The sequence below is a fragment of the Hoplias malabaricus genome, chromosome 11 (genome assembly GCF_029633855.1).
Source record: "Hoplias malabaricus isolate fHopMal1 chromosome 11, fHopMal1.hap1, whole genome shotgun sequence".
In the NCBI taxonomy this organism is placed as follows: domain Eukaryota; kingdom Metazoa; phylum Chordata; class Actinopteri; order Characiformes; family Erythrinidae; genus Hoplias; species Hoplias malabaricus.
Window position 1 is genome coordinate 14706563 of NC_089810.1, and position 23588 is coordinate 14730150.

The 23588-nt window shown below is 39.3% G+C and overlaps 4 protein-coding genes across 5 annotated transcripts in view; 2 read left to right on the plus strand and 2 right to left on the minus strand.

The window, feature by feature from the left end:
• LOC136709244 (dysbindin domain-containing protein 1-like) overlaps positions 1–13684 on the minus strand; it is a 38267-nt gene extending 24583 nt beyond the window's left edge. Inside the window, exon 1 of the mRNA XM_066684345.1 lies at positions 13563–13684. Coding sequence (XP_066540442.1) covers positions 13563–13656 — 94 coding nt within the window. The 5' untranslated portion in view covers positions 13657–13684. The remainder of the gene's footprint in view (positions 1–13562) is intronic.
• Positions 1241–5537, plus strand: gas8 (growth arrest-specific 8). The gene is made up of 11 exons (XM_066685380.1): positions 1241–1603; positions 1811–1900; positions 2516–2713; positions 2837–3043; positions 3141–3195; positions 3304–3509; positions 3665–3832; positions 4007–4093; positions 4323–4532; positions 4694–4759; positions 5252–5537. Exons 1-11 carry the CDS (start codon positions 1601–1603, stop codon positions 5399–5401), a joined length of 1440 nt encoding a protein of 479 aa, XP_066541477.1. The 5' UTR covers positions 1241–1600; the 3' UTR covers positions 5402–5537.
• On the plus strand, positions 6485–13092 carry mthfsd (methenyltetrahydrofolate synthetase domain containing). 2 transcript variants are annotated; one of them, XM_066684343.1, is made up of 8 exons: positions 6485–6727; positions 6824–6927; positions 8186–8299; positions 8694–8807; positions 9160–9250; positions 9321–9433; positions 10429–10554; positions 12038–13092. In XM_066684343.1, the coding sequence occupies exons 1-8, from the start codon at positions 6700–6702 to the stop codon at positions 12644–12646; spliced, it is 1299 nt and encodes a 432-aa protein (XP_066540440.1). In that variant the 5' UTR covers positions 6485–6699; the 3' UTR covers positions 12647–13092. The 2 variants fall into 2 exon arrangements, with proteins under 2 accessions (XP_066540440.1, XP_066540439.1); XM_066684342.1 differs by lacking the exon at positions 8186–8299 and adding an exon at positions 8336–8449 and having other exon boundaries at positions 6489–6727; positions 12038–13090.
• Positions 13685–15389: 1705 nt separating the features above from the next.
• On the minus strand, positions 15390–22379 carry foxf1 (forkhead box F1). Its single transcript, XM_066685088.1, has 2 exons — positions 20841–22379; positions 15390–18474 (listed from the first exon to the last, which is right to left on the minus strand). The coding sequence occupies exons 1-2, from the start codon at positions 21781–21783 to the stop codon at positions 18281–18283; spliced, it is 1137 nt and encodes a 378-aa protein (XP_066541185.1). The 5' UTR covers positions 21784–22379; the 3' UTR covers positions 15390–18280.
• Positions 22380–23588: the final 1209 nt, after the last annotated feature.

Here is a 23588-nt window from a genome sequence, read left to right on the forward strand (position 1 = left end):
ACTAATGTAAAATACAGAGAGATCTAGACAGAAAAGGAGAAAGGGAGAAACATACACAGAAAGAGCATACAGGATCCACTGGCTGAGTGCCCAGACTGAGCAGCGGAGGAAAACAGGGGTGATACACTGGTTAAAATGTTGAATACGGAAGAGTGTGCTGTGTAACACTGATAGAGGTGTGTTGCATGTGACTAGAACTATAGTCTAATGCACCAACCACTGAGAAATAGAAATAGGTACAGAAGAAACTGTTTCTAAGATGACAGGAGCCAACAAGTGGGATTGTGATGTACTGCCATCCAAGACAAACCGTGTCTAAAACTATTATATTATAAATCTGCATAGATAGAATACAATGTTATTAGCATTGTAAACAACTTTGGTCAATAACTGAATAGAATTTTATAAACCTGAAATAAATAGAATTTCACTGTAATATTTAAGATTGGGGTTGAGTGGAACAGCTAGAAATTACTTTTAAACTTACGAAATGATGATAGTGAAAAGTGTTATGCATGGTACTGTATGAATTATGTGACATTATGAATGAAATATGTCTACATTTATAAATAATGGTGGAACTCCACATTTAATAACACAAATCCTCAAAGCATTTATTCTGTATTTTTTGTGCGTTAATGGGCAGGCCCAGGGAAACAGTCCTCATTTGCTTCGGTGAAAGCTTTGACAACATTATTTTCACCTGTCAGTTACCTGCCTTGGTCAGTAATGAAGCCTTATTTATGCTAATGTTTTGTTAACTTTAAAAGAAACGGTAATCACTAAAATACTTGAAAAGACGGTGACGTCTTGAATAATGAATTAATCTATACAGCATAGAAGAGGTTGTGAAGGAGCCGAAACACAGATTCTTACTACACTCTAGTGGACAATGCTTTTAAACATTAGAAAAGAAAATCTCTCTCCCAAGACCTCAGTTTAAGGATGACATATCACGTGCTAAATTCTTTTTGTAAACCCTTGTAAAGCCCTATTTTCATTTAAATAATTATTCCATTTCAGATTGATATATATTTTTTTACACTTTGGTGAAATCTTAAGTGAAGGAGTCCATTCCAAAGTTGATTACTTTACTGATACAGGGGTTAGGCTAAACAGGGAGACCCTCAGTTTATGGATGAATATATGGCTTTCCTTCGGGGGCGTGTCTATGTATGGGCTGGGGTTGGGTTGTATAGAGTGGAGAGGGATTGCCCACCCATAGGGATCATATACCCACACAGAAGGTCCTGCCCGTCCAGTGAAACTAAACGAAAAATAACCTTGTCTTCGTCCGTCTGCCCCACATCCTCCAACACAATTTTCGTTAACTTGGTATCTTACACTACACTTACCCTTCATCAAAAATATTTTTTAAACACCAAAATAATCAAAAAGATCTACCAAGGTGCTCTCTATATAGAGTAACGTCAGGGAGCCATTTGAGGCTGAGTCAGACTGTTCTCGCGAGATTAGAGCTCTTGTTGCCATGGCGCCGATGTGTTGTGTATGGACCGCCGCAGCAAAAAGCAGCGAAAGGGCTAACTAACCTTAGCCTTTCTTTATAAGAGAAGACAAGTCTTAGTTGATCAACTAAAACATGGTGAGTATAAATATACAACCAAGAGATACTTTAAATACTATATTTATTTGAGTGATAATTAGCCGAATTGCTAGATAGCCAAGCAAGCTTACACAATTTTACCCAAAAGAAAACAAAGCACTGATTTAGATTAAGGTTAACCTAAGTTCACTGCTAAATTCATCAGCGATGTGTGTTATATTCAGCCGAAAATAATTTATTTTTCAGCCTCCTAAAAAGAAAGGCGCGAAGGCTGCTAAGGGCAAAAGCCCTACAGTGGTGGATGGACTTTCTACAGAGGAAATGTCTAAGGAGCAGGTAATTTAGACCTAGATAAGAGTCCCTGGCGACTAGTAAACATGTATTAAAACAAAGTAAAAAAAACTGATGAATTCTGTTATTGTTAAATGCGTGTTATTTAAAAGCACAACTTTCCGAATTTGAGATGTAACACTATGTGAATGGATGAGTGACACTTATAGCGCCTTTCTAGGCGCTCAGCACTTCACATTCATAGGAACTAGCTATTTTGATTTCATATCAACTGAGTTGAACCCTTGCTTACATTTGGCTACAACTTCAAACTGATATTTGATTATGTGTTTTTACTTTTTTTTCCTCTGGAAAGGCCAAAACACATTATTTGTTTTACAGCAGATGCATACCCTTTACAAATAAAATGTTATACAAGTGTTAATCCATGTAGATGTAGTCCTAGTTACTTTGTTTTATTAACATTTATATATCATCAGTTAATTCAGCAGAAAACACATGAAATGTTTTAACTTTGGCAAGCAATTGTCATACTGGTGCATTAATTATTATAATTAATGATTAATATAAGCCAGAAGTCATTCACATTTTTTATTTAATTATTCATAATTTCTGCTCTATTCCTGATTCATTTGTTCAATTGAACCTTGATTTTGTTAGCTGGAGGAGCACATTATCCGCTTGCGTGAGGAGCTGGACAGAGAAAGGGAAGAGCGCAATTATTTTCAGCTGGAAAGGGATAAGATCCATACATTTTGGGAGATCACAAAACGACAGCTAGAAGAAAAGAAAGCTGATCTCAGGAACAGGGATAGAGAAATTGAAGAAGCTGAAGAGCGTCATCAAGTTGAGATAAAGGTATAATGATCATGAGCATTTATCTTATTTATTTTAAGAAAGATATTAAGCTGAAATCATTTTGCCAGGAAGCATGATATCAAACAATACAGTCGTTTAAGCATTTGGAATTTTATTTTTCAGGTGTACAAACAAAAAGTGAAACATTTGCTGTATGAACAACAAAACAACATAGCAGAACTGAAGACAGAGGGGGTGTATGCCACTAAACTAATGCAAAAAGAACATGCAGAACTGGAGAATGAGCTGCGGAAAGGCATGCGCAACCTGAAAGTAGAAATCAAAGAAAAGGAGCTTTCTGATGAGAATCAAAGAAAGAGCCTCGAATTGGTGTGTGCAAGACGTCACTTGACACTAACTAGTGGGATTTATTTATTGCTTTTTGGTTTTGATCATGTAATTTACTGAGTATAAATTCCTCCAACAGAAACATGATGAGGAAATTACCAAGTTGAGAAATTATTTTGAGAGACAAGTACAAGGTATCCCTTTCACTGTCTGCATCCGTTTTAATTTTTTTCTCTTCAGCTCACCATTTGAGTGTTTTTATGCAACTTGTTAGTAGAATTGTACTACTTTGTTCTCTACAGAAATAGAAGCTAAATATGAGAAGAAAATGCAGGTACTGCGTCAAGAGCAAGATCTAAGACGCAAGACTGAAATCCATGAAATAGAGGAACGGAAGAACAGCCAGATTAACACACTGATGAAAAACCATGAGAAAGCTTTTAGTGATATTAAGAATTATTACAATGATATCACTCTCAACAACCTAGCCCTCATCAATTCGCTTAAGGTATTGTAATAAGAGTTTTCAAATGCTGCTAATTTAAATTTCATTCTTATGTTTTTAAATTGTGCAGAAGGAATCACATTTTATCTCCTTTATAGATGAGTCCTTTCCTCATTCTTGCTTGTCATAATTGCCTCTTTACCATTAACATTGTGCAGGAGCAAGTAGAAGAAATGAAGAAGAAGGAGGAGAGACTGGAGAAGGAGATGGCTGAGGTGTTGCAGCAGAACAAGCGACTGACAGAGCCTCTGCATAAGGCCACTGCAGAAGTTGCCGAGCTCCAGAAACAGCTTGCCAACTACAATAAAGACAAGTCCTCACTGGCGGTACACAAATTTTAAAAGGTTCTTTTAGGCTTACTCTGTAGTGTCTGCAGTGTATTAAACTTTTTTTTTTTTTTTTTTGTTATAGGTTTATGTTCATTGATTATATTATGTTATATTGTTTATATTATACAAAACACATGTCATTCCTGATGACCCACTGAATTCCTTTTATAGGGAGCCAAAGCTCGACTCAAGTTGGCAGATAAAGAAATAAAGGACCTGAAATGGGAGCGTGAGGTATTAGAGCAGAGATTTATTAAGGTGAGAAGAATCCCTGATAGATATGTATGTATGTATGTACCATTGTATCCTTGGAGTTTTAACTATTTTTAATGTAGGTTTAACGTGATCTACCTGCACAAACTTGACTGTGATATAGTGTGAGTTGTGTATATACAAAAAACGTTTACAAATACTACTTATTTGAATATATTGAATATATTTTGTGTGTTTATTTATATATATATATATATATATATCACACACTCAGGTGCAAATGGAGCGTGACGAGCTGTACCAGAATTTCACTAAGGCCATACAAGAGGTGCAACAGAAGACTGGCTTCAAGAATTTGCTTTTGGAGAGGAAATTAGATGCACTTACAGACACACTAGAAAAGAAAGAGGCCCAGCTCAATGAGGTTCTTTCTGCCTCCAATTTAGACCACACTGCCCTCAATGTGGTCACTCATAAGCTTGAGGTACATATTTTTCCAAAACGTCTCTTATGCAGATTTTTGTGTAAAATGAATGGTTTTAGGAGCATGTTCAACAAAAGATCTTGATCATTTAATATTTGTATTATTAAATTGAACTGAGATACTTAAGTTTCTATTTGTATTGTGTTGGTTTTTGCTTATAGGAAGTTTTGGACTCTAAGAATGTTGCTATCAAGGATCTACAGTATGAACTAGCTCGTGCCTCTAAGGTAGGTCAAACTGATAACAGTATGTCAACTTTTTTTTTAACTTGCCCAACTTGAGGCCAGCATCACATTTTAAAGAGTTGGCATGGGGCAACAAAAGGAAATAGGTAAATTGGAAACTGGTCAATTACATGACTGGGTTTAAAGAGTTTTTCAGAAGATGGGAAGGGTTTAAAACTCTGAATGACTGTGTGGGCAAATAAAACAGTTTACAGTGTTGTTAAAAGAAGAGGTGATACCACTCAGTGGTCAATATACTTCTGTGTCAAATTTTTGGTATCAGTAGCTGGCTGGCATCATATTCAGCACTGACGTTTTATTCAAGTTTCCATTATATTTACTGTAAATGCAATAAAAAATAGAAAGTTGGGTGTTTTTTTTTGTGATTACAAAAATTATATATAGTAAAGAAAACATTATTTGTGTAGGCTGAGGGTTTTCAAAAACTCAGAAAGTTTAAAGACTTTTGACTTAATAGTTTAATTCCTCCCATAGGCCCACAATGACTTGTTGAAGACATATGAGGCGAAGCTGAAAGTGTTTGGAATCCCTGTGGAGGAGCTGGGCTTCAAGCCCCTGGAGAGCAGCATTGCAAGGCAGACTCTGGGCCAGGGTCCAGCAGGCTTGGTGTCTGCACCGCTCTGATAAACTGTCTTTCAAACCATATCTACTCACACCATTTTCACCTCAATCACCTACAGTGCTCTTATACTTGTTTTTATTTATTTCAGTTAATCAATAAAGATTTGTCAACAGTCATACCAAGAGATACATTCCAATTTTGTTTTCTTTGCATTGTCTTTTTTAAAATTCTCCAGATTCTACCATTTCCTTGTAATTTTCCACTGAGGTTGACTTAAAATATCTGTTTATAATACTGTGTGTACAGCGGACTAAATGGAATATTCTGAAAGACTAGTTTCATAAACCAGACTAGTAAATCAAATACTAATTTCAGAAAAGGAATATTTTTTTCTTTATTCTGAAATAAATAAATCCAAAAGATGGGACAGTGTGTAAAATGCAACAAAAGCAAGAATCTAATTATTTAATTCCCTAATTAATTAAAGGTGCATAATTCCATTTCATTTTATTACTAGTACAAATAATCAGTAAAACATGAAGAACATGATTAAAGATAACTATTATTGTCACAATCAATATTAAAGGGTTTGGTGAACTGTAATGTCACAGGCTCTCCGGTGACACTGAGTTATGTAACTTTAGCCTGTGAACCTATAAAGGGTTAAAATGGTTAACACAACATATTGAGCTGTTTTATATTATTCCCTGAAAACTAAACTTAACCTCATCTTAAACTTAAAGTGTAAAAAAAAAGACCAGCAACAAAACCACTACTTTTTAGCTGCTGCTTTTTATCTATTTGTTTATTTTTAGCTTGGATGTGAGTTGGAAGGCTGATTAAAAAAATGTTTGTGTGATATGAATAATGAAAGTTATAAAACCGGGTAATCAAATACTTATGTACGGATACTGTTAATTCGTTCCTGTGTCTTGTGTAATGGACTACGTTTAGATGAGGACAGATAACTTAGTATTTGTTGCCACCTACTGGAAAGATATTGCAAATGCAGCGCAGCGTAATCTTCACAGGCCCCTCGCAACACACAACTACAGATTACAAATTAATGTGAAACTTGTATATTATACAACAATACACCAGAAATAAACAATACGTATATAGAGCAGAAAAAAGTACACATGGTACGAAGTTTCGTTTAAACTAAAAAAGGTAGTTATGTCCCGTTTTTAACGGCTGGAACAGCGCTTATACCATGACTGAGAAAAACCAAACGAGTTTTGACTTCTGCAGGGCCTCGTACACAGAACTGGCCGTTGAGACTAGCTGCTGTTGGTGAAAGTTTCGTCTCTGGAACAAATCCGAGGAATACAGGAGGTCTGAGCCCTTTTGTAAAGACGATATGGATCAAGCTATAGTTATTAATTCAGGTAACCGTAAAACTCTGTAATCATTTCGGTCGTTCTCTCTGTTGTCGTGGTGTGATCTTAAGTCCAGCAGCTGAAACAGGTCCGTTTGTTTTTTAGGGGCCACTAAATGGGACATTCGCCATAAAGTGTGGGATTACATTGAGGCGAACAATCTGGCCGACTTCCCGCGACCAGTGCACCACAGAATCCCAAACTTCAAGGTAGACATTCTGTTTAGCAAGTGGAAGAGCATGCTTATTGTTTCCTTTTTAATAATACACTTATGAAGAACATTAATTATATTTTCCTCATAAAATCAACTCACTATGCTACACATAAAACCATAAACTTTGTTTCCAGTCCCGAAGTTTTTTTTAAAAATAGTTTAGCCGAAAGTATCAGTGCAAATGTAAGGTACCCCATGAGTTTTCTGAGACAGACTGGTTATAATGTTTGTTGCAGACAGTTGCATGATAATATACTGCTCATAAAATAAAGGGAACATTTAAACAACACAAAGTAACTCCAAGTCAATCACACGTCTGTGAAATCAACCTGTCCATTTAGAAAGCAACACTGATTGTGAATCAATTTCACATGCTGTTGTGCAAATGGCACAGACCACAGGTAGAAATGAGAGGCAGTTAGCAAGACATCCCCTATAAAGGAGTGGTTCTGCAGGGGGTGACCACAGACCATTTCTCTGTTCTCGTGCAGTGTGCTCTTCAGGATGAGAGTAGGTTCACACTGAGCACGTGACAGAGTCTGGAGACGCTGTGGAGAACGTTTTGCTGCCTGCAACATACCCCAGCACGACAGGTTTGGCAGTGGGTCAGTAATAGTGTGAGGCGCACAGCCCCCATGCGCTAGCCAGAGGTACCCTGACTGCCATTAGGTACTGGGATGAGATCCTCAGACCTATTGTTAGGCCATATGCTGGTGCAGTGGGCCCTGGGTTCCTTCTGATGTATGACAATGCTAGGCCTCATGTGGCTGAAGTGTGTCAGCAGTTCCTGGCCGCCTTCCCCCGACCTGAATCCAGTCAAGCACATCTGGGACATCATGTCTCGTTCCATCCACCAACACCACGTTGCACCACAGACTGTCCAGGACATCCCTCAGGACAACATCCCCCACCTCATCAGGAGCATGCCCAGGTGTCGTAGGGAGGTCATACGGCACGTGGAGGCCACACACACTACTGAGCCTCATTTTTACTTGTCTTGAGGAATTTCCACTGAAGTTGGATCAGCCTGTAATTTGAGAATGATTCCTAATCCAGACCTCCATGGGATAATTTTGATTTACATTTATTGTTTTTATATTATTTTGTTCTCAACGCATTCCACTATGTAATAAAGATTTTTAACTGAACCATTTCATTCATTGAGATCTTGGACATGTTATGTTTGTGTTCCCTTTTTCTTTTTTTTGAGCAGTGTATATACATGAGGTGTTTTGTGTGTTTTGAGCTGACAGGCAGCTGTCCTGGCCTGTAACAGGCTCTCAGTTCTGCAGGAATTTAAGTCCAGCAGAGTGGTCAAAGTGAATCCAGACAAGCCACAGGAACAGGCCCGCTTTCACACACTCAGTGTAAGTGACCATTTTTTACCTCACTTTTTTCTTCAGGGGGCTCATCGGACCTGTAATAAGATTACGAGTTTAGAGGTCTTCACTAAAACCAGTGAAGTCAAGGTGGATCCCGATAAGCCACTGGAGGGGGCTCGGTTAGCTGTCCTGCAGGTACCTCTGACCTTTGAGCATTGTTCCCATGAGGGTTTTGTTTTTTGTTTTTTGTTTGTTCTCCACCCCAGATAAGTTTTCTATGTTTGTTGCTATGATAATTTTAGAATTGTGCCTAGTAAATATTTTATTTGGTTTTCTCATTGTAACACCCTACTGTTCAAAAGTTTGTTTTTACTTATTTTAGAAATAACAAAATAATACAAGTTTAAATTTGCATTGTTTATGAGATGTCTGATTTTAGGCAAGAAAAACGTTGTTGGTCCCGACACCTCGGCTGCGAGCTGGCCTGTTTAACAAAATTGTTCCGCCACAAAATGCAAACAAGGAGGATCTGCGAGTGTGCTCCACTTCTCAGGTTATACACACGTGCACTAAACATTAATCACATGAATCATTTTTACTTTAATTCTTCACGTTTTACCTTTACACCTGAGCACTTGCAACAAAGAAAAATGTGACATTTTTTGTAAACACCTCTTTGTTTTATGTCCTCTGTTTTTAAAATAAAGCAAAAAAAAAAAAAAAAGCATTTCTTCATTATCATGTAAACTAATGCACAGTATGTTAAACTGTTTATCTACAATGCTAAGACTGGGTTAGCAAGCATGCTACTAAAAATAGAAATGGCTGATTCATAGTTCTTTGATGCAAGGGCACAATTAATCCTGTTGGTTAATTAGTGTCTCAATTATACTAATTGTGTCTAGGGGGTTAAAGACTTCAGTGTCCCAATAGGTTTAGAGGCAAAAGTTCAAGTCGATCTCGTCGTGGTTGGATCTGTGGCTGTATCTGAGAAAGGTAACTTCATTCATGACAAAACAGTTTTCAATTCTCTTTATGAACCTTGCTGAGATTTTTTTCCTCATAGGTTACAGAATTGGAAAAGGTGAAGGATATGCAGATATGGAATATGCCATGATGGCATCAATGGGGGCTGTGAATGAATCTACAGTGGTTGTGACTATTGTTCATGACTGTCAGGTGAGGTTACTTGTATATAACAACAGAATATCAGCCAGTTTATGGTTGTTTAGTATTTAATTTATTAACATATGTTAATATATCATGGAAAAAGTGCATTAGCACATTAATATTTACATTTGTAGTGTAATCATCCCACAAACGGTGAAACAAAACAACCCAATCAGTTTTATGCCAGCTGCCTACGTCAGAAAACATGAGATAAACAGTTCAAGTTCAGAGACTTTGGGGTTGTAACACCCCCTCAACTAATGTTCATGTCAGAGCACAACCACAAACATAAAAGTTATGGTTCTGCAAGGGTTCTTTAGTAAAGAAAATGGTTCTATATAGATCCCTGAATACATGAAGAACATTTTGCATGAATAAAAGTTCATTGTATTACGAAGGGATTCTCAGATTGATGGAGAATGTGTAAGGGCTCTGTATGCACCAAAATAGCTCTTCTATTGTAACAAACTTGACATTGTGACAACAGAAAAACCTTTTTGGACCTTTTTATATCTCACCTTTCTTTTCTGAAAACTTATATAGAACCATTTGCAGCACATTCTCCATCAATCTGAAGAGCCCCTTCATGATGCAATGAATCCCTTATTCATGCAAAATGTTCTTCATGTGTTCAGTGTTTATATAAAGAACCGCTTTATTTACTAAACAGTAAAACAGACATAAGTATAGAGATATTGGGGTGCAAAAGGATGAAAACCAAGAATGGAGAGAAAAAAGTACCAAACAAAATGGGCTAAAATGGAAGAATCTGTTTAACAGTGGCTCTGTCATATGAAGAATCAGGTGCTGAAACCAGCCATTTTAAACTGGGTATTTAGGCAGGGTAAGAATTATGCTGGGGTGCATGTGACATGTTTTTCTTTCAGGAAATTTGTATAATACCATCCTAAATAAATTTATTTATGACTATACAATTTTTAAAATACATTTGAAAAGCCATATTTTATCCTGAAGATATTACACTGTCATTTTTTGTCTAAAAGGTTGTGGACATTCCAGAAGGATTAACTGAAAGTCATGACCTCACGGTGGACTATATCCTTACCCCAACAAGAATTATCAAGACTGAGTGTCAGCGACCCAAGCCAGAGGGCATCATTTGGTCAAAGGTAACTACAATTATTTTGGTACCACAAAGCAAAGTCTTCCAGGATGATATTCCAGCAGTGAATATTTTCCAGGCTCTGTATGAGCAGCCTGGCGCAGTGTTTCTTTGTATTCTGGTTAGTCAAGTTAGTGTTATATGTCTTTCAAATGATCCAAACGTCTTGATTCCCACTGGATTCAAACTCTACAAATTTCCCAGCTCCCACTATGTACACGTCTTCTGGCATGGACAACATCTGCATGCATATACGTTCTTACTTTGTCTAGTGTGTAGGCACTGTTAGTCTGCACAGCACCAGGGTAAGTCAAACAAATCTAGTGCCCTTTATCCCTAACACAGTAGCACCCTCTTGTGGAGCAATTTTAATGTGAAAATATAGCCCTAATGTTGCATTCCTAAGAGTGTGGGATCACACTAAACAATCATTGATTAACACCTACATTGTATCTACACTCACTGTCCATTTTTTAAGCTCCACTTACCATACAACAGCACTTTGTATTTCAATAATTACAGACTGTAATTCACTGGGAAGGACCAGGGGATGTGATGGACCTCTCCCATCTTTACTTCTGAGGGACTATATAATATGCTCTTTTTAAACTCAATGACACTGACCTGTTGCCAATTTACCTGATTTCTTTTTTGTAGCATTACACAAATTTACCAGTCTAGTGTTGCCCCAACTATTTTGGAACATGTTGCTAGCATCTAATTAAAAATGGGCACGTTTTTTCAAAAAAAAATTTCTTAGTTTCAACAGTAATTTCCCAGTATTCATATAATCTACTAATTCTGCAGGTAATTTTATAATCATTCTAGAATGTGACACTTTCTGAGGGTACGTAAAGAAAACATTTACTCATTTTGAACATTATTATTGTTGCGATCACTTAGAGAACTAAACCGTTACAAGTAAGACAGGTATGCTGATGAAACATGAGCATCACCCTGTGCACGACTGTGGATTCCAAGATATTAGTCATCCACCCTACAGTCCAGACTTAGCCCAGAGTAATTATAATTTGCCCCGAATTTGAGCAAAGTGATTTTATGGTGATAACAATAAATGATTGTTTTCCAAGTAAGAGTTGAAAAGCTAAATGCTTGATTGAAAGAACCAATGTTAAGTGTGATTACATAGAAAAACATATATATATATATATATATATATATATATATATATATATATATATATATATATATATAATAAATTGAGTGTCCTTTCTTTCATATCTATAGCGGGTACCTATGTTCTAAAATCTCTGATTATTTCAGTGTAAAATCAAATAGGATTTCATATTTTGTTCACTAAATTACTTGGAATGCTCTGATTCTCTAAAGATTACTACTGAGTGTAGTCTCTTTATATGATTGTCTAGTGCTGTTATTTCTAGCTTTTTCACCAACCTCACTAAACATGACATCAAAGCAACTGACTCATTCTCTCCATCCCACAAACACTATCATTTTTATTTCTACAGTTAGATGTGGAGATGCTGGAGAAAATTCCAATCCTAAAAAAGCTGAGATCTTTAGAACAAAAGGCTGGAAAAGATGTAACACTGAAGGTGTCCACTGCTAAAAATGAGAAACCTAATGCAAAGCCTACGCTTGATTCTAAACTCAACCCTAAGCACACTGCAAAAAGTAGGCCCAGGTGTGAACCTAAGGAGGAGCCCAATCATCAGCATATAGGTGATGGAGCTGTGGTGCACAAGCATCCTCAGGGTTGCACGAGCACTCTTTACTTGGGAGGCATACCGGATGGACTGCGGGTCAGTGAGCTGAAGAGTGTTCTGAGGGAGCGTAATGTTGTGCCCATCAGGCTCACCTGGCAGGGAGCTCAACACAGAGCTTTCCTTGAGTACAGTGATGGGCCTGCAGCTGAGCATGCATTAACTGCCCTGCAGGACCTGTCTATTAAAGGCCACACCCTAAAGACTGAGCGAGCCAAGAGCCAGAGGGGCAGCCGCAGGCCTAACCAAACACTACCGAGGACCAGGAATAAAGAAACCAAAGAAGCAGCTCACACCCCAACAACCACAGCCACCACTGTCAGTCTCACTGTCTCAGGGAAGCAGGGAAGTTAGAGAAAAATATCAAATCAGAGAAAAGGACAAACATACAAGATGACTTTTAGAGAAAGTAATCATTTAAAAATGATCAAATTCACCAGCATTAACTATTGGTGATCCCATGAATGTTTTTTTTTTGAGTGACAATAAACATTTCCTGAGATATTCGACTGGCTGTGATCTTTTTAGTGCATGAGTAATGTTGAAGCTGAGTCTTGATGAAAAAGCATAATACTGCCATAATTGATGTGCCACCCTGTTCACTGTCATCATAATCAAAACAAGTGTGTCTCTGAGGTTTCTATGTGAAAGTAAATTTTAAATATATAAGTGCATTGTGGCCTAAGATTCAGCCTCTTACTGTTTGCATTTAGCCTCTGGTAAGGTAATTCTTAGGTGAAATAACTTTGGTTACACCCCTTTAACGTCTGTGGATTGAGTCTTTTATCTGTCACTCACTGTATGCTACTTTACGTTAGTCACAAATTAATAATAGGTGTAGGATAGAAAGCTTTACAAATATTAGGTGGAAATAAACCTCAAAATAAGTAATAATTTTAAGGAGAATTTTTTTTTTCATGGAGAACCATGTTAAAATTATATTCTATTTTGTCAAAATGGTAAATGTTTATAAGTTATTTTGCATGTTTGTGAAATGCTGATGAAATGTTTTAGTGGTGCTGATAGGACAGTTGTCTAAAAAGTTTACAGAATGCAGTTTTTGAAATGATTGTGTGTGTTGATGCCTGAGACATTGTTTACAGTAGTTTAAAATATTCTGAAGATCAGATTTGACCAGAATTGCATTTGTGAAACGCACTCCACAGAGTTGAAAAGCAAAATGTTGCCCAAAATACCCGGCTCCCGCCAAAAATCAAGAATGTCACATTAAGCTACTCTGAATACCTTCGTAGTGTATTGAGTGAATTACCAAGAAAACTCGAAAATCTAGTGGAATTCTCCTTTAAGGCCTTTGCACGTCCAGCTGAGGCGAAACACATGGAGGCCTGATGGAAGACCCACATAGACCTGAAACCATCTTCAACACTCGAGGGCTGAGGGTGGTGTGCGTCACACATCCCTTTGCGTGCGTGATGCGTTAAAAATGCCAGGTCACGTGGTGAGGGAATGTTCCAGCTTGGAAGATTTCATGTGTGGGTGGCTTTACGCAGGCTTGCTGTTTGAGATGTTTTCAGGCCTATGCAGATCCTCCAAGATCCAGAGTTTAATGGCTCTGTTGAGCGTGTGTTGAGCTGCAGCAAGAGCTTTTTATGGTGCTGTCGTGAAGCCTCTGACTAACAGCTGTGACTCACGGAAGAATTTTATTTGGTTATTGAGCCAAGCCGAGCTCTGTTTAATGTCCTGATGATGAGTGAATGTGTGGTCCACAGACAACAACCGCAGCTCCATTCTATTTAGTGTACATGGCTAACGAGGGGCTAGGCTATATCTCCCAGTACAGGGGTAATGTTAAAGATACGAGGGCCGAGTACACTGATTGATTTATCATCACCCAAAGTTCAACACAAATCTCCCAAGGCTCTAGTTGGCTGGGGAGATTTTCCGTCGCCTACAGAACGTGATTTTAAGCCTCGTGAGTAGATTTTAACTACAGTCGCCAAAAGTTGTTTAGGCAGTGCTGAAATGATGTCCGTTATCCTGATATTAGCATAGGTATAAAGGTGAATTTATACTATTTGTTGCTAGCAACAGAACTCCACGAAAAATGTTTCTTAGTTCTCTCCATTATTCCAAAAATGTAAATTAGCCTTACTATTTTATATTTGAAAGCGACAAAAATGACTGTTTTACAAATTAGGCGCTTTATAGGTATTGCGTTGTATGTGAAGTCGCCAGTACGCGTGAATATATCGCGTAGTTACAGTGTCCTCGAGAGTCACTCAGCCAATCAGATTTCAGATGGAACTTGTTTTTAAAATGTGGGTTTATCAAAAAAAAAACTGTAAGCCCTCACTTTTTAAGCAAGATTTTTTCCCCAAACATAGATCCTTTTCAGCGGCTAGTCCATACTTTGTCACCAGAAGGTATGGGTTGGTTTCTTTATTAAAAATAACTTTTTTTTAAGATAAAGCCAAGTTAGTATTTTTATGTTTTGATTTTAGTGTAATCTAAAATATTCTCTAGCTACGAATGCACAATTTATAGTTTTACTACAATGGCGTGCTTGTTAGTGTAAATGCATACAAACTGTTAAGTATTTTACAAAAATTACATTACATTGTGTTAAACTGAAGAAGGAAATTTGGTCCTGGTTTTCTCCTGGATGCCCCAACAACCACATGGATGAAGGACTGATGATCCAAACCAGGTGAGCTACAAGAAATATTGGGCTTTCTCTAGGAGAATTCTGGTGCTTAAAACCTCGTGTTATTTGTATTTTCTACATTATTAGTTGAAGTCACAGGTTATTGCTCAGATAATTATCTTGTCAAATATCCATTCTTATGTGGAATTTCTGCAGACTACATTAAATAACATTGTGTCCATCTTATTGAAACCCCCTGATCTTTCTGCCTGTGGCCGCTAGGTGGCGCTCAATGCTCCGAAAAGTCATGGAGTTGTGCCGCTTTGCTGGACTTGTGTCATTTTTAAACCTTAGAAGGTGAACACAGCTGCCAAAGATCACATTATGGAAACATTTGACTGTACCGAAGTGTGTGGTCAAAGGTCGTGAACGATGTTCTCTTAAAAGTGTGAAAGAACTTCTAAATAAAAATAAGGAAGGTTTCCGTGCAGTGTCAGCGCTAGCCGTGGTAATGAATGTGACAGTTTAATTTGCATATGGACACACTGTGTTGGCTGTGCTGCTCTTTACTTAGAGAAATAAATATAGCAATCCATCTGCAACAGCTGGAGACGCCTGAGAGGGGCAGGACACTGGCTGGAAAAGGTGGACTGTAATAGCCTATAATAAGAGCGAGCTCTGTGGTCACTTTAATGGATCCAATGCAAGTGCAATGTCACTGCCAAAAGAAAAAAAGTGGTCAAGAGCCTAAAATGTCTTTGTTTTGGACACGCAGGCGGATCATCCTCGCTTTCTCACAGGGTTTATGAAATGGTTAAACTAAGCAGTTTGGGCGCCTGAGGTTCATATCATGTTTGTAGTCAATTTATTGCGTGTGTTTGTGACATATAACGCATAATCAGAATATCTATGGCACAGTTAATAACGGCACATTTACCATACGATAAACTCGGCCAAACAATTGTACAGGACTGTTTGCGGGAACAGGCCGTATTGAATTTTGTTCCATGTATAGGATAAGTTATTTTCACAGAACATACCATTTGACAAGGGGTGTCCACATGTTGCCTGCAACTGTTCAAGGGCGACAAAACGAATGAAGCAAATAAGTTTAAATATTGGTCTAACAACCAATGCAGGACATTAATTGTTTATTTTAACTTCTCCGCCTCCTCTTCCGACTACTACTACTACTACTACTAATAATAATAATAATAATAATACTAATAATAATAATAATGGTGGTGGAGAGACTTTTTGGAGCGATTCCACAGACACATTTACTCCCTTAGATAGTAGTTTATGGTTTCTCCTTACACTCTAAAAATTACGGTTGCTCTACGAAACATCCGGGGTTTTTCAGTGCAGTTAACGTCTTGTTGAGATTTTTAAAAACTATTTAAACGTTTCTTCGCTCTCTCACATTTTATTCACTGAAAGGTTCATGGAACCATCAACAGTGTTTCTGTGGCATAAAATAGTAGTAATATCATAAGATGGATTGTTAGATAAATTATTCTACGTAGAATTTTATTTCTGCGTACACTAGAGAAGGACAGACTAAGGACTGCTGTAGCACAAAAACGTGTTTTAAAAGTCATTTGGGCTCTGCATTGCAGTGGAACATATTCCGAAAGAGCAGCTAACTCTGTGTTTGTGTATGAAAGTTTTGAACAATTTAATTCAAACTGCATACCATTACTGCTTTTATACAATTTTATACAAATAGTGCGTACATGACCTACTGTCTAAAGACACTGACACAGAAAAACTAAGCCTGGAACTATAACACATTCCCTACACCATATACAGTTTTACAGTGCTGGAATATGACTCGTGTCAATAAGGATATACAAACATTAAGAACCAATCGAAATATTAACAGTGCTTACAAAGTAGAAATCCACCGGTTTTACTCAATTTCTGCACAATTCAGCCATTCAGACGTAAACAAAGTTATTCAGAGGGCTTTGACGTGAAATGGTTCATTCAGAGAAACTCGCAGACTACAATGTATTTACAGTGACGGTGATGGGAACCAGTGGCCACAAGGTTACGACTCAGATGTTGATGTTTTTTCATATATATAAAACCAACAGTCAACTGCGTGGGTTTTTTTCCTTTCTTTTCTTTTTCTTTTCTTTTTTTAAATATTTTTTTAACTAATGTTATGAATAATTTTGCGTTTGAACGTTAACATACATTTAACGTCAATAATAAAAAATAACACTTTGCCTCCGAAATCAGTATCTTTAAATTCTTTATGTTCCTGATGTAGTTTTTAGAAGTGTCTGGTTCCTCCACCGCAACGAGCCATTTCCCTACAGCCGAACATTTCACATCAAACTACTCGGAATGTTTACATCTTAAACTTTTTATTATTCACACATTTAGAAAAATAGGTGGAGTTTCAATTTAACCTTCGTTTGTACACTGAATAAAAAGATAGCGTCAGGGCAAATATTGCCAATAAAGCGATCTCAATATTTTGGCTATAATTGTACAATCAAAAACAGAAAAAGAATAAATAAGTTGCGCTATTTAAAAGTGCCTTCTTTCATTTTTCTTACTCCATAATGATAGTCTAATGGATTTACTTACACTAATTAACCAAAATAATAATAGAAAATAAAATAAACAATGGCCATATGGTCAGATATGGAACAGCTCGTCCTGAATTGGAAATTATATTAAAAATAGCCTGAGACCGTTTCTTTTCACTGGAGATGTGTTCCGCTCGGTCCGGGGCTGTGCTTTGTGTCTCAAACACTCTGATGTACAGCAGAGCAAGTATTTATACCGCGCTCCGGCTCTCATACAGTCGTGTGCAAAAGTTTGGACACCTCTGGTCGAACGGCACGTTTGGAAAATTACACAGACTTAAGTATGAAACTGCACAATTTCTAGTTTCTGATACTTTGGGGGAAATACAATCTATGAAATATGCTGTAACTGTTACACCAGACACGTTTGATTTTGTGTTTTTACCCAGTGTGAAATTCAGTAATAAACAGTGATTGTGCATGAAATGTCCAGACGTGTTTCCTAACTGTGTGCTCATTTTCTACTTAGAAATTTAACAAAATATATTTTGACCTGAAGAGGTCAAGCTTTTCCATACGACTGTATGTGGAGAATAGATGAATCTGGCCTGCATGCGTGCACTTCCAGGTTCACGCAGGCCGCGGCGCACGCGCTCCGCTCTCATCGTGTTCTTGTACCGAGTTTCTCGCTGTTTGATTGAACGTGTTTTTGGAAGGGTCTCCGTGCGCTGCGGCAGGCTCTGAGTCCTCTCTCCGCGGCTCCGCAGCAGCTGAGCTCGGCTTGTGTGAGTGTGCTCCACCGCGGCTCTGCAGCGGCGCTGTTTGACTGGTGTTTTTCTCTCACATTACGCAGGGTTTAATGTCCTGGTAGGCGAGCTGCTGCTGCTGCTGTTGGTGCTGGTGCTGGTGATGGTGGTAGTAAGAGCCGCTGCTGGGGGGAGAGTGCATGCTGGGTGAAGTCATAGCGTTGAAGGAGAAGACAAACTCCTTCCTGTCACACATGCTGGGGGACTGAGTGTGATAGCGGGGGATACCTGAGACAACACAAACACACTGTTAAGAGCTGCACTTGTATGAGATGCACAGAGAAACGCAAATGACAAAAATGTACGTAATATACGCAAATATAAACGTAACATAACCACAGCCTGTTCTAGTTCAGTAACAAATTCTGTTGTTGTATTTTCTGAACAGGTTTGAGTGCCCCTTTTCAAAGATATGTTTGGTTAATTTTCTTAAGAAAAATTAAAGTATATTCTGCAGTGAAAATTGTTCGGAATACTTTAGCGCATCACTATACGTGTGACCTAATTTGATCAAACTGGCAAAAAATAAAAAGAAATATGTGAAGGGCAAATGTTTGGCACATGCGTAAGTTTATTTTCCCCTGTATGTTCACTTCAGCAGATAAACAGAAACGGCCTGTCATGTTTGTTTGCTTCCTGCAGAGAAAGGTTTTCCTAAAGTTCGCGTAGAGAATCAGCACAAAATGGCAGTGTTCTCGTGTGTCCAAGCAGCACTGGATATGGTTATAATTTAAACCTGTTCTAGCATCAAGGAGGTCTCCACTGCTGTTAGCAGAAAGCTTTTTACTTTAGTGCACATGCGCTGATGCTGCTCTCAGGTGAGCTCGAGATAATGTAAATTAAAAGAAATATAGAAATTAATCTAAGCGATTGTAATATATAGTGATATAAATATATTGTTTATAAAAAGTTAAAAAATTACATTATATGTATTTAAAGGACACTATATTTAATTTTATTTGGGCAGATATTTTTTAAACATAGTGGAAAATCAGTTTAACAATATAATAAAATAACATAGCAAAATAACCCCAGAAAGTCAGATAGTAATAATAATAATACCGATCGGCCAAATAGTAACAGCGACTAACAATTGGTCTTTGACTGGAAACAAAACTGGAGCATTTTCTGGTGCTCCCCAGGACAGCATTTCTACAAGCATTGCAGTGGTTCTTTGAGTGTTCACATATCCATAAAGAACCAGTGCTAAATGTATTTGTTTCTTCATTCAACTATTTCCTCGAGACTATTATTAAATTGCACTTCATTGCTTTGGCGGCAAAACCAGGGTCATTGCTTTGTTTACCCTCGTCGGCCTAAATATTTTTGTTTGAAAACAGAAAGCGCTGTTAGCTCAGTCCCGCAGATCTCTGCACACATTACAACAGTAATTATTCAGTTAAACTGATTTATAAGGATTGGTCCTTGGTCCCAAAAAATCTTTGCTTAATTTAAAAAATGTGGACCATTTTAGTGAAGACAGTGGATGGTCTTTAATGAGAACAGTATCTGTTTCTGCCGCAGGGTGGAGGGATCTTAATGGACAGTGTCCGGCTTGCACGCGATTCCCACAGGACGCAGCGCACTTTTCTGTTCCACTGACAGAACTTAACAGAGTTTAGCTACAGTCCGCGTGTGCTCGATATTTCTGAATGCAGCCTGCACTGAACATAAACGGTTCAGTTTAAAGCTTGTGTTTGGGAAAAAAAGCGATAGCAATCTAATTAAACAATATTCACTTAACGTGTCGATCTGACACAACCGCGTTATTACAATACGTGGCAAATCGTAGAATTCATTAAATCAGATTTTAACGCTTGTGGGGGCTTAATGGGTCACGTGTAGGCCTGTAATCCTTTTCAAGAGAATGTACACATTTTAAATAGGTTAAAACGAGTAATGTAAAAAGGCTCATTTTAGCGAATCCTGTATTGGAAAATTAAAATAAAAGAACCGCTATATTATTCAGGGCCTGTAACATGTGACCAGTACAGCAAACATTTGAAGCAGAAGATTTATTAAGCCTAAACTAAGCTCTACTTTCAGACCTGCTGTAGCAGACGCTTTCATAAATCAGACACTATTACTGACTCATTGCCGTTCTTTTAATTCTGTACTGACACGATCTAGATGTGTGAAGGTCAGTTACATCACAATGAGCCTCTGTGTAGCTGGGAGTATGTAACGTTGTGTGTTTAGTTTGAACATTGGGATGGTGAATATTTGAAATTAATTGTTTGTATATGAAGCGTTTCATTTTAAAATGGTGTTCATTCGTCGCGACAAAAATATTTCGTCAGTGAATAGAAAGCTATGTTATTGTAGCAAGCACTGTCACTGGTTTAATTCAACTCTAATAGCCTACAGAACATAAGAATGATATTTAGAGGTTTTGTTTATTTATTTGTCTGTGTGATTTTTACAAATTGATTGACACTTCGCTTAGTTTTACATTTTAAAATATAACCAGCAAAATGCACTGGGTATCATTTTCCCGTCCAAATGAATCATGCTCATATTTAACATCAGCTCAGACCCTAAGAGCACTCAGCGGTATCTGCTGTGATATTTCTGAAAGTATATGCGAGCAATACCTTGCAGTTCGCTGGCGCTGTGTCCATTCTGGTGAAGATAGGGCTGCTCCAGTGTGTGTGTGGGTAAGCTGGGCTGAAGCGCGCTGTTGGCCGCGGGGTTACAGGGCGACAGCGGCGGCGGCTGCTGCTTGATGTAGGCGGCGCCGTTGTTGGGTGCCCAGGCCGAGGGCGCGGGGCTCGAGTACACGGCGTGCGGCTCCATGAGCGCGGCGCCCGGCAGCAGCGGAGACGCGGACGCCGCTGTGCCGTCGTGATGCGCGTAATCTCCAGCAGAGGTCATGTATGAGTGCGCGCCGCTGGCGGATAGATGGGACATGGAGTGAGTGGCCAGGTCCATGTTACCGGCCATGTGTCCGTTCATCATGCTGATTCCGCTGTCCAGGGACAGACCGTTGGGCGGACAAGAGAGGCCTCCTCCGCCGCTCTGGAAGCTGTACGAGTCGGGGAGGTGGTTGAAGCTCAAGCCGTTCATCATACTGTACATGGAGGGTTTTAGCGCTTGGCATTTGCGCCGGAATCCACGCGGCCTGCGCCGGAAGGAGCCCTCCTCGAACATGAACTCACTCGCCGGATCGATGGTCCAGTAATGGCCCTTGCCCGGCCTGCCCAGGCCTTTGGGCAGCTTGATGAAGCACTCGTTGAGGGACAGGTTGTGGCGCACAGAGTTCTTCCAGCCCTGGTACGAGCCCCTGAAGAACGGGAAGCGGCTCTGGAGGAACTGGTAAATCTCGCTGAGGGTCAGCCGCTTGGTGGGCGAGCTCTGGATGGCCATCACGATCAGAGCGATGTAGGAGTACGGCGGCTTTTCCGGACGCCTGATGCCCGCGTTCGTCTTCTTGGTCTTGGTGGTGGAGGACGAGGACGCGTCCATTGACGCCGTTTTCTCAGGCGCAGACACGGGGCTGCTCTGCTGCGTGGGGGGCTGCTGGACCTCGGCCGTCATTTAGAGCTCGGTACGGGGATCCCCTGCTTCGTCTTGGGTCTGAAAAAGACGTTCCTCAGGGGTTCTTTAGAATCATGAACACACAGAAGAACCGCTCAAATGAGTAAATGCTTCGTTGCCTGGTTGGTGACGAAACTCTTGGGTAAAACGGGGTTCTTCAGGCGTTCTTTAGTAAAGGCGGTGGTTCTGGGTGAACCATGCGCACTCAAATGTCGGAGCTGTTTATCTAACGTGCTTGTTTTTACAAAATGGTTCTATGCACGCGTCCAGTATCGTTGCCGGTCAAATAAGCCCCTTTTTTGCTGAGAGTAGCTCGAACGCAGAAGAGACACAATTCCCTCACGACCTACTTTGCGTCATGTTTCAGATGCGCGAACGAAGGAACACGCCAAGCTAGAACAGTCCTGTGAGCGTCTTCTCTCTCTCTCTCTCTCTCTGGTCAGTTCCTCAGATAGCTCAGTCCACAGTAAAGGGGTGGGTTGAAAACAAGAAGCTCTGGGGGAGGCAGCTTACAGCTCCTACTCGTCTGCCGTCTCTTCTCTTTCTCTTCTTGTCCTCAGGAGATCGCCCTTTACTTATGCGTAGCCATGAGCGCCTTGCACGCTCTTGAGCAGGAGGAGGGAAGAAGCACGGGACGCCCCGCCCCCAGCAACTTTACAAGTGTCCGCCTACTTCAGTCCAGCCACCAACATCTGGCTGCCTGCTTCTCTCTTTTCTATTTAACTTGTTTCTTTCTGTTTAAGGTGGACTTGCTTTAATGACTTTCATGTCATTACTCTTCAAAATCATCGAAGTGTCTCCTTTAGTATTCTGAGAAAAATTCAACATAAAAAAAAAAAAACAGAAAAGAGCATCCAACGTTTGACTATATGCCCCGCCCCCCACTCCCTCACCCCCTTCACTCTCTTTCACTGTTTCAGCTGGAATTGTGTAAAAATCAAAATATAGAGCATATATCTCTTTATTGGTCTCCTACAGAAGGACATATGGAGCAGAATGCTGTGTTTGTCTTCTGTAGCTTTCATTAAAAACATAACAAAGCTGCAAAACAGTCATTTTTATTCACTGTATATATTCTATTTATTTAAATTGTCTACGCAGGCTGGTGTAAGCAATCACGCCTACATCAGTGGGTTTTATTATTACAGTTCATCACTGACTCTGACTGAATCATTTGGACTAAGCCCATTTGCTTTGTTCAGTGGTCCACGGTGCAGAACAGGTAGTCAGCGCTCGTGCTCTCACACAGAAAGCGTGTCCCAAATCGAATTCTGTATCAAATCTCATTTGAAAATTGTTCTTTAAAGAGGGAAAACTAGCAAAAATAGCCTCTTAGCCCAGTGCAGCCCAGTGCACGGTGCCGTTTTCTTTTGCAGTCAGACAGGAACATGGGCAGGATGTTTATACTGCAAAATGTAAACATTTTCCCTGGCCTTCCTTAAATAAAAAAATCAAGCAAAAGCCCCACAAGAGCTGCTAATACCCGTCCCGATACAATGGGTGCGTTTGATGCCGAGCTAAGCTGGTTTTTGACGCTGGCATTTACACGTAAATGTGCAGAGTCTGGCGCACAGCTTTCAGCCGCCAGGATTTCGCTTCCAAACCTTGAGACGGAGAGCTGGAGCCAGGAGCGGAGCTTTAAAGCTCAGCTGAAGCTCGGAAGAAGACTGTTAGAGCTCTGCATTTTCGTCCATCACTTATTGGTGAGTCAAAAGCGTGTGAGCTCTACTTGTTACCTGAATCCAGACCGTTCCACAGATCTGATTGCATCTGCTTTGGGAAAGACTGCTTCAGCACGGCGTGCT

Bases quoted from the DNA above. Each gene is read 5' to 3' on its own strand.
- mthfsd (XM_066684343.1), top strand. From the start codon at position 6,700: ATGGATCAAGCTATAGTTATTAATTCAG. The intron at 6,928-8,185 runs GTAGACATTCTG...TTGAGCTGACAG, and splicing joins ACAGAATCCCAAACTTCAAG to GCAGCTGTCCTGGCCTGTAA. The intron at 9,251-9,320 runs GTAACTTCATTC...TTTTCCTCATAG, and splicing joins TGTGGCTGTATCTGAGAAAG to GTTACAGAATTGGAAAAGGT.
- gas8 (XM_066685380.1), top strand. The intron at 4,094-4,322 runs GTGAGAAGAATC...TCACACACTCAG, and splicing joins TAGAGCAGAGATTTATTAAG to GTGCAAATGGAGCGTGACGA. The intron at 4,533-4,693 runs GTACATATTTTT...TTTTGCTTATAG, and splicing joins TGGTCACTCATAAGCTTGAG to GAAGTTTTGGACTCTAAGAA.
- foxf1 (XM_066685088.1), bottom strand. From the start codon at position 21,783: ATGACGGCCGAGGTCCAGCAGCCCCCCACGCAGCAGAGCAGCCCCGTG. The intron at 18,475-20,840 runs GTATTGCTCGCA...GTGTTGTCTCAG, and splicing joins CAGCGCCAGCGAACTGCAAG to GTATCCCCCGCTATCACACT.